General features: G+C 33.5%; 1 protein-coding gene across 1 annotated transcript; it reads right to left on the minus strand.

Moving 5' to 3' along the window:
* Positions 1-481: 481 nt before the first annotated feature.
* Positions 482-3,962, minus strand: LOC134253136 (uncharacterized). Its single transcript, XM_062735645.1, has 2 exons — positions 3,381-3,962; positions 482-1,702 (listed from the first exon to the last, which is right to left on the minus strand). The coding sequence occupies exons 1-2, from the start codon at positions 3,585-3,587 to the stop codon at positions 482-484; spliced, it is 1,428 nt and encodes a 475-aa protein (XP_062591629.1). The 5' UTR covers positions 3,588-3,962.
* Between the last annotated feature and the right edge of the window lie 6,549 nt (positions 3,963-10,511).

Below are 10,511 nucleotides of genomic sequence, written 5' to 3' on the forward strand. Positions count from 1 at the left end.
TCATACGTTTGAAAAACAATCTCAAAGATTTGCATCTACTACTCAGTGTTTAAATCTTTCACCATTAATTAGAAAATTAAAGGAGACTTACCTGTAAGGTGAACTTTAATTGAAATTCTCCGAAGCACTAAGGAACGTTGGGTATTACGTGAGATATGCAAGCCTACTCCCAGATCAGTATTTAACTCAATATGTGAATATTCTTGATAATATGCAATTTTTACAGATGCTACATTATTATAATTTTATCACCCAAGTTCCCATGGGAGGGAGATCAAGGGTGGGCACGTAATACCCAACGTTCCTTGGTGTTTCGGAGAATTTCAATTAAAGTTCACCTTACAGGTAAGTCTCCTTTAATTTTCTAATTCACCTTCACCACCAAGTCACGTGGGTATCACGTGAGATGTTTAAAGCAAATATTCACATATTGAAAATAGGAATTATACAAAGAAGAAGAATTCCCATAACTGTCAAAAATTTATTGAATATTCATATCATCTAAACTACATGTTGAAGACAAAATTGCAGACTGAAATTTTTTGTCATTATTTAAAACAGTTTTGTCATAAAATTTTGCAAATGTATTCTCATTAGACCATCCAACATGTGATAAGATATTGTCAACTGAAATCCCTGAAGAACGTGCGGCGGCGCTTGCAGCAGCGCGAGTGCTATGTCCAGAAAACTTGCTGGTATCAATGCCAGATTTAGATAACAGAGTTCTTATCCAGCGAGAAATACTGTCCTTCGACGCCTCTCGGAACGGCTTTTGGGTTGTCAAAAGAAGTCTCCTATTTCCATTACCTCTATATTTTTCCGTTTTTGTTATATACACTTTAATACATGTCACAACACAAAGCATCTTATCCGGAAATGCTAAAACTGTAACTGGTTTTATATGATAAGATGGCCTAGATTGTTTTACAAGATTATTTACAAAAAACACAATTCTATCTTCATAAACATGCATATTATCTAAATCTAAAAATGACAAAGTTTGTGCTCTCTGTCCTGTTACTAACGCTAATAGCATGACAAGCTTCAATGTCAAATCAAACACTGATAAAACTTCATTTTCCCCCATACTGCGAATAAACGATAAGACCGTGCTCACATCCCAAGTCTCTGTATACCGCGGTAAATTAGGACGGTCGATAAAGACTCCTCTCATGAAACGTCTAATTAGCGGATCAGAACCAATAGCCACATCATTAACAGGTGGTAATAAACAACTGAGAAAACTCCTGGCAGAATTAATTGTACTATATGAATATCCTTTATCAAAAAGTTCGGTAAGAAAGTCCAAGACAACTGTTATTGAAAAAGTATCAGATACTTGGATAGATTTGCGATTTAGAAATTCTAGCCACTTTTTCATATGCGAATCATACTGTTTTTTAGTTGACGCTCTCCAAGAGTTCATAAGACCCGGAATTGCTTTCTCTGAAATGCCTTTGGATTGATACATTTTCCGGATATGTGACATGCCAGAAGACGCAGCTTTGGGTATAGTTTGTGAACTTCTTGAGGGCGATGAGGTAATACCAATGTGTCCCGGGACTGAGGAAGAATAAGAGGTGCATCGACACACAGTTTCATCAAGAATGGGTACCAACTCGCTGTTGGCCAATCTGGAACAATTATAATTGCAGCTGGTACTTGTTCTTCCACAATCTTTTTCAGAATTCGCTGGATCAAACTAAATGGAGAAAAAATATACACACATGAATACAAATTCCAAGTACACGTAAAAGCATCAGTAGCACTAGCACTCGGATCAGGGTGCCATGATATGTAATTAGTTAACTGATTATTTACTCGAGATGCAAATAAGTCGACAACTGGTCGAGAAAAGATACTGGTTATCTTCAAAAACAAATTTCTGTTTAACATCCATTCCGTGTCATCGCGAATTTTACGGCTTTCCAAATCGGCCACAGCATTTAATGAGCCCTTGATATGGACAGCGGTAAGGAACACATTATAACGATAAGCCAAATGTCTCTTGTTAATTGGTTACAAATCACCGACTGAGTTGATCCAACATGATTTATGCAGGCTACGGCCGTGGAATTATCAATGTGCAGTTTCAAATGCTTATCTCTAATTTCATTCTTGAAGGACTGGAGAGCTAAATAGACAGCAAACAGTTCTAAATAATTAATGTGAGGATAATTTGAGCTGTCAATCTGCGACCACGGTCCCCCAGTCCTTATATCACCCAGAACTGCTCCCCAGCCAACAGTGAGAGAAGCATCAGTAAACATTTCCAGAGAGGGTGATTCTCTTCGAATAGGTGATTCCATACATTCTATGTTTTCATACCACCACTTCAGATCACTAACAGAACTATCAGATATGCACATGACCGCATCAAAATTTCCTTTATTTATTTTTAATGCTTCAATCTTTTCAATTTCGAGGCGCTTGCAATACAAGGATCCTAAGGGACAAGCAAGGACATTAGAATTTAACATGCCTAGCAATTCTGACACTTCTCGAATGGAATTTCTTCGTTCTCTTAAAATCGTATCTATTTTAACTTTGAGCTTCTCTATCCTTTTATGCGGAATCTTGATAGTCATATTTTCTGAACAGATGATAAATCCGAGAAAAGTAACAGTTCTTGCTGGGATCATGACCGATTTTTCCCGGTTGATGACAAAACCTAAGTTTTCTAAGATTTCTACAGTGTCATTTATATTTTCCAAGCACATATCAAAAGACTCAGCTTGTACGGAACAATCATCTATATACATCACTGATTGATGACCTCTTGAACGAAGATCAGACAAAATAGGTTTCAATAGTTTAGTGAAAACACGGGGTGCTGAACTTAATCCCATTGCTAAACAGGTGTATTCCCAAATCTGCCCTTTCCAAATGAACCGCATGAATTTCCTATCTGCGTTGCAAATTGGAACAGTATAATAAGCGTCTTTTAAGTCAGTCGTACCCATATAACAATTTGGGGTAACCATACAGAGTGCATTACTAAAACTTTCCATTTTAAAATGTTTATATACAATAAATTCATTCAGTTCCTTCAAATTTAGAATCATTCTAAATGTTTTGTCAGCTTTAGGAGTAAGAAATACTGTTGAAATAAATTGATCGTTACGGAAAACAGCTTCCCGAATTACACCTTTGTCCTTCAATTTTTGTATTTCACAGTCCAAATAAATTGCCTGTGCACTATTCACAAATGTTTCTCTAACAGAATTTTGTAAAGGCATCGATGAAAATTCTAATTTGTATCCAGACACAATATCTAAGATAACTTTGTCATTAGTTACATGCTTCCAATTTGACAAAAAATGCTGTAATCTACCAGCAATTGGTAAGTCATTGGTGACTTCTGTCAAATGTCCACTAACCTGACTTATTGCCGACGACTGTCTTTGCTCAGGTTCCTTCGGTAGGGGCGGAAGGTTCCGCGAACATTCTTCTCCCCTCCTCTTTTCACTACTGGACTTGAAATTCCCTGATATTCTGATTATTCTCTGAAAATCTCTGATAGACTCTGTACTTTCACTGTAAATCACTGTACTTGGCTCTGTACAACACAGTACATTACAGTACATCACTGTACAGAATCACAGCATTTCCCAGCACCTCCCTGTACTTCACAGTACATTTCCTCTGTACATCACAGTACTCTACAGTACTTCCTAGTACGCAGTCACTGTTTTCCACTGTACGTCACAGATTTTTGCTGTACAGATTACTGTACTTCACAGTACATTACTATTATTCCCTGTACACATATACTGTACATTACAGTACATCACAGTATTTCACAGTATACATAACTGTACATTACTGTACTGCACAGTTTTACACTGTCCTTTTCCCCATTGAGTTTTATTTAATAAAAAGTCTTAATTCCAGTAAACGACTGAATTTTTAATAATTCTGTTATCAAAGTTTTGTTTTGTATTTATATTTTTCATCTTAAGTATTTCCGTGTAAGCATTTTGGAGGTTAAATTTCCAATATCACACCCGTTAAAAGAAAAAAAAAAGCCAAGACAAGAGTTTGATTTAAAATGGCTTCTTTTTTTTTTTAAAAAAAATCTTTAATTAATATTTTTTTCAGATGACTAAATATTTCATTTCTTTATGTTTCCGTGTACAGAGGACCAATATAATAAACCGAAAAATACCCCGTTACCTTTATGTTGAAATTTAATTCTTTTGAGTTTACTTAATTATCTAAATCCGCTGAAAATTTTACTTTCTGCTTTCTTTTGTAAATTAAAAACCAATAGCATTTACCTCTGCTCTAACTCTATTGACTTAAACTTATATAGATACAACTAGTAAACTAATTGTTCAGAGAACAATGAGACGTCTTTCCACCTTTTTAAGTGTTTCAATATCATTTGGGCTGAAAAAAGTAGAAAAAAAAGCAAGAAAATAAATAAAACAGCAAAATTCTCATTTCTCTACTAGGATTTTAGATCGGGCTCGCAGTTGGTATACCCTATATATATACCCTAGACAGACTTCCTGGATTATACGAGTCGACTCGGGGATAACCACGATTTCATTGATCACGCAAAGAGAGCACATAAAAAACATTGTAACACGCTCCTAGGTGTATATATGAGCTTGAATGAGATTGTTTCCAAGTTAAGATGTAAGGGGTAGGGTCTGAGTAAAATTATGATATACCTATTAATATGAATAACATGCATTTGATCTGCGCATCAAGACGGAAGCGTAAGTGAAAACGTTGTGAAATGTCCCATGTGTACCTGCATCATATGTGCATTATACATGTATTAAAGAGATGTTTGAAAACATCCGATTTGAGTTGTTTTATGTTTGAAATGGATGGCGATAAATTATTTAAGAGCATGTGAGAAACATGAGCGAGAGATGCAAGGCAGTTTTGTAATTATGGAAAAGGAAAACAGAGAATCGGGTTCGGATTTTAACATTTCTGACCGAAATAGGCATGAAATTCGTTGTAAGTAGCATGAAAAAAATGCCAAACTTGTAATTCTAGATGGGAAACACAGGGAGGAAACGTGTATTTCTTTCTACTATGCTGAAAGTCGCTATTTCTTGGAATTGTGTTATTCTAGAAAAAAAAATCAAATTTCAAATGAAATCAAGGTTCATTCCATTAATATTAAATCTAAATAAAATTGAAATAAATTCCACATACTAAAGAAAGCTAGAATACTTGGTATTAAAATGTCGTAATAGAGCAGGAGAATCGAATGATATTAACAAAAATTGCAGAAATAGCCAATACGGTTTTTAATTAATTTTTATGCTCAGCAATAACGAAATTTCAGACAGAAAAAAAAATGCAGATTTTGCCGAGTTTCACTAGAATTTCATTATATTTTAAAGACTCACCTTAAAACTCTCAGCACACTTTCTTTAAGGTCTCTTCTTGCTTTTACTCCGAATCTTATATCGATATATCGTATCATTTGACTTGTAGACATTTTCTCTATGCTGCTGTTGATTTTTTTTTTTTAAAAAAGGAGGGGGGGGGGGGATATAAGCATTTGTTAGAGAAAGAGTTGCAAATACCTCAACGACCTTAAGCTTGATATTGACCTTTGGGTCAATAGGGGGTCAAAGGTCAAGGTCATTTATCAAGGTCAAAGGTCAAGGTCATCAAAAGAGAGAGAGAGAGAGAGAGGGGGAGATAAACTTGAGATTAACTCTTGAAGCTGAATCTAGATAAAGGTAATGAATAAATCTTTATTACTTTTTGAGTAAGGGGTGAAAGGTCAAGGTCAAATATCAAGGTCAAAGGTCAAGGTCATTTAAAAAAAAAGGCATACATACAATTTTAACATTTTTCCAATGACCTTGACCTTTGACCTTGACCTAATCTTCAAGGTCAATGGTCAAAAGATCTCATGCAGTTGGGCCCATGTCTTTACAACTTGTCGTTAAGAAGTTTTTAGTTCTTCGTAAACATCATAATCTGGCAGGGGCAATAACTACTTAAAATGGTTTACAAATTCTTTCGCACTAATGGAATGAGAAGTGTACTAAATTAGTCGCAGACATTGTTGAAGGTTTTGTACCTTTCCGGTTTACGGTTTCGGAGGAGTAGCGATAACAAGGGTTTACACTGAAAGGGGCACTAACTTTTAGAGGGTTCGATTTTAGGGGACAAGCATGGAATCTCTAAAATGGTTTTAAGAGTACATACTAAAGATGCAAAGAAGTTTAGAATTTGGTTAAGAACAAAAGAGCTATAAAAAATGCTTAATTTTACATATTTTGAATGATCTTGACCTTTGACCTTGACCTAGATTTTAAGGTCAAAGGTCAATGAATCTTTTGCAGTTGGTCCCATGTCTCTACGCCTTGTCGTTTTAGAAAAGTTCTTGATATTCTTAAACATTGCAAACATTCAGGGGCAATAATTCATTATAGGAGTTTACGAATCCTTTCGCAATGTTTGATTGGAGAGTCTACTAAATCAGTCGTAAACATTAATAAAGTTTTGGAATCTCTGCGGTTTACGGTTTCAGAGAAGTAGCGATAACAAACATTTCTTGCAAAAGGGGCAATAACTTCGAAAGGGGTCAAGGTTCATTTACGCAGGGTCAACTGCAATAATCTTTTACGGAGTACATTCTTATGGACTATAAATCTTTTCGATAAATCTTGAAACAAAAAAACATGCGGCGGAAAAATAATAAAAAAAAAAAGAATAATAAACAGAAGAATATCAATAGGTCTTTCCACAGAAAGGTGGAAAGACCTAATTATGAATGCAGTGATTATGTACTAGATAAATTTCAATCATGTATAGTTATGTATTTTCCTCTTCTTTTTATTTTTTTGTATCTAAACACACAATCACAATCAAATGTAACAAATAAAGTTTTTTCCCTTCTTTCAAGATAATACGGTTTATTCCCATCTCGCCTTAACTGTAAAATTAAGCATTCCCGTTTCGCCTTAGTAAGCTTTTAGGTGAATTAAGGAAAGGAAGATTTAATATATTCAGCATAAAGTATTTTTTGGTATAACATGTATTACTTCATTCGCAGTATTCATAAATTGCCATTAATTATTAAATTAAATTTTAACTAAATATAACATTCAAATTTTTATATCAACCCAGTAATAATATTCACAAATACTAAAATTCCCATTTCGCCTACATGTAAGTAATTTTTTAATGAATAAAATACTAAAGGATCGTTTTGTGATATAATCCTAATTAATCTTACATAATCTGAAAAAAATTAATTTGAGCATCGTATGTACAATTGCTAGGGCATTTATAAATTTTGTATTTTTCACATGAACTGATAATGCACACATATATCTATAAATCTGAATTCTTAATAAATCATGATCTCAAGTTAAAATAAATTGAGTGGTGTCAAACTGCACAAATATTAAGTGTAAAAAAAATGAATTTACAGTTAAAAACGGACTTAGACTAAGTTATGTTCGTAAAAAAGCATTCTTCGTTGAGTCTACCTTAATCAATCTTAAATGATTTAAAATTTTTATTGATATGGTATGACATATATTAATAATTTTTTTTTTCAAGAATTACCTTCAGATTTTAAGTAGCAATCTTTCACTGATGACATTGCGACACTTCCTTCAATTCAAAAACATTCTTCTATTACAAGGAAAATTATAAAAGAGTTGAGTTTAGTTAAATAACAAAATTTTTAAATGAAAAGTGTCAAGAAAGATTATACTAGTACAGTTTAATAATTCTAAAATGTATTTATGAAAGATCCAGCTTAAATTCACTTCGAACAATAAATTGAAATATTTTAACAATTACTTTTTATTTATTTTTTTTATTATAATTACACTTTATTTGAAACACAAGAGAGAAAGAGAGAGAGAGAGAGAGAAAATATTTCCGAATCCACGTGTCACTTCAATGTTGCGTAATATTGCATGTTTGTATATACATGTAGCCGGCGAGTGTCCATGGCGGCAGTGACACCTGTCGTCTCACTGTTCGGGGTACTTCCCGGCGCTGCCGATAGTGTGTACACACTTTTGTTTGTAAACAAGCGATGCTAGATTTACCAATTTCTGAAATCTTTTTAACCTGACAAAAATACTATAGAAAATTTGGTATCAAATAATTGTCACAGACACTGTTAAGATTACATGTACATTACATTCTGACTTTAATTAGCTAAGATAGAAACTACTTTTGACAGAAATTAAAAATATTTTCTAGCAACAGAATAAAAGTCAGTGTTAATGAACGATGATTACTAATATATTTTTCTCTGTTACTCGCGATTACATTTTTTATATTCAAAAATATTTACTCTGTCAGTCTAAATACTAGCTTATAGCACTATCATAGTGCCTTACAAATTTTTACAAGTCCCTTAATATATCTCAGTAAACGTAAAAAAAATCTATTTTAGTTATTTTGTTTTTACGAATCAAACTTCATGCAATCTATCATCAATGAGAAATGTTGATATTTGACATCCCCTCCTTTGATATGATATTTTAAAAAGATAAAAATGAATAAGAAAGAAAATAGAGAAGAAAATCCAATTCCAATCATTGATATTGTCAAAAAATTTCATGCATCTTTAATAATGTCGCGTGATTGCCCCCCGCCCTCACCCCAAAAAAGAAAAACAATCAAGGTTTCCTTGAGTGTTTAAATATACAATTGAACCGTGATCCCCTAAAATCGGTCATGGCACGTTTGAGTATAGTAATGCAGAGATCTGATGGCACGAATCTGATAGCCCCGGGCAATCCACCGGCTTTAATTTGATAAAATATCATTTTTTCTTTTGCATGCAAGATCCTTTGAGAACTTTAAATTCAATTAGTAAATGCTAAAATTACCAATGAATTATAACAAATTTACATTTAAACTGTGAAGCAATGAGGGATCTTTCTCGCTCCCGTGCCATCAGTTCCGTGCCATCAAATCCTTGCAATCGTGCCATGACGAACTACCAATGCACAATTGAAATCTATAGGAAGTAATCAAAGTTACTTATTCTTGTGCAAACGTCAACCAATATTCTGTTGTTGTTGATTATTTATTGTTTGATTATTTTTCCTTATTATTATTTTGATCTATTACACGGCATATTACTCAGCAGTAGAGATCTTTCTCGTTCGCTGCTGCTTAAGCCCCGTGTCTTCAGCTCCTAGGTAAATCGTTCTTCTCAAACATGTTCAATATATACAATATTTAATTGCTTAGTTTTTGTGAAAAAAATAAACAAATATATTCTACATTAAGGGATCATGTACTCGCACGCAGGGTCCGTGCCTGTCTGTAGCTCCTTAGCATATTTTTTTTGCTCCGACGTGCGATACTGATTCTCTCAACACAAATTTAAAACATACACATAGAAATTATTTATTATTGTGATAATCCAAGAGTTTGCACTTATGGGTATTGTGATCTGGACGCATTTTAGGAGGAAAACATACCAAAAAATCCTTATTAGGAAAGATAACCACTGCTAAAAACTGGAAAAACGGCTTCAATCAACAAAATATTTATTTACTAACAGATCGATAAAACTCAAATATTACATGCTACATGTATTACTTCCATCAATATATTATATAATCCATTTTTTAGCGCGATTCTGAAGGAAATTTTTTCTTTGAACTTACTTGACACGATATTACATTGTATTTTCATTAAATGCCATATTTACATCTTATGCATCAACCCCCCCCCCCCTTCCCAACTCCCCCATTTGAAGGACTTCCTATTAGGCCTATTTGATGTGGATGAACTTAATTAAGACTGCACATGTATCTCAAGTTTCCAATAACTTTTGACAAAAAACTACTTTGTAATTACTTAATATATGATCCATTATTGTTTATTGATGTATCCTCTATCTTCTTTCTCACTCTTTCTCTGTGTGTTTTATTCTTATGATTTACATGTATCTTACAAATTGCTATAATAATCATTTTCTCTCTGCATCTTTCTCTCTCTCTCTCTCTCTCTCTCTGGGGTTAATTCAATTTTTGTTATTTGATTTTGTATACATGTACTTTTTTCCCTATTCTTATCAGTTTATGCATTGTGTCTCTAGTACAATATCTATGTACTGCAGTTTTTAATTCAAACATTTTTTTTTTCTATTTAAAAAGCATGAATTCTTTCTTCTTGATTATTAAAAAAGTTATGATTGTTGTGATGTATAGAGATTTGTGAAAATTCCACCTTGTTCTGAGTGGTTAGTTAGTTTGTATATTTGCAACTTACATCACTGGTGAGACGCGAGCCCAGAACAAAAGGCAATTAGGGTCTATTGTTAAACTGACCATAGCGAATAACATGTGATATACAAGAACTTACCTTGGTTCTACCCGAGTGCGTAAGCATGTGAAAGAAAAGGCGCGGATCAAGGATTTTTAATATAAATTTATTATAATAGTTTACTTTTATCCGTATTTTCTCATGAAATTCTACAGGATACCTGGTACAGTTATATAATATCCTGGCGTATTGTTTTTTTCGAGCTATTTAGATGTTAT

The sequence above is a fragment of the Saccostrea cucullata genome, unplaced genomic scaffold, assembly GCF_032062105.1.
Source record: "Saccostrea cucullata isolate Sc308-1 unplaced genomic scaffold, CSIRO_AGI_Scuc_v1 ctg5741, whole genome shotgun sequence".
Lineage (NCBI taxonomy): Eukaryota > Metazoa > Mollusca > Bivalvia > Ostreida > Ostreidae > Saccostrea > Saccostrea cuccullata.

What these genes read in the sequence shown, in the direction of transcription:
- LOC134253136 (XM_062735645.1), bottom strand. Translation starts at nt 3,587, where the DNA reads ATGTACTGTAATGTACTGTGTTGTACAGAGCCAAGTACAGTGATTTAC. An exon ending in AGTCGTCGGCAATAAGTCAG is followed by an intron (nt 1,703 to 3,380) that starts GTTAGTGGACAT and finishes TTCTCCATTTAG; the next exon opens with TTTGATCCAGCGAATTCTGA.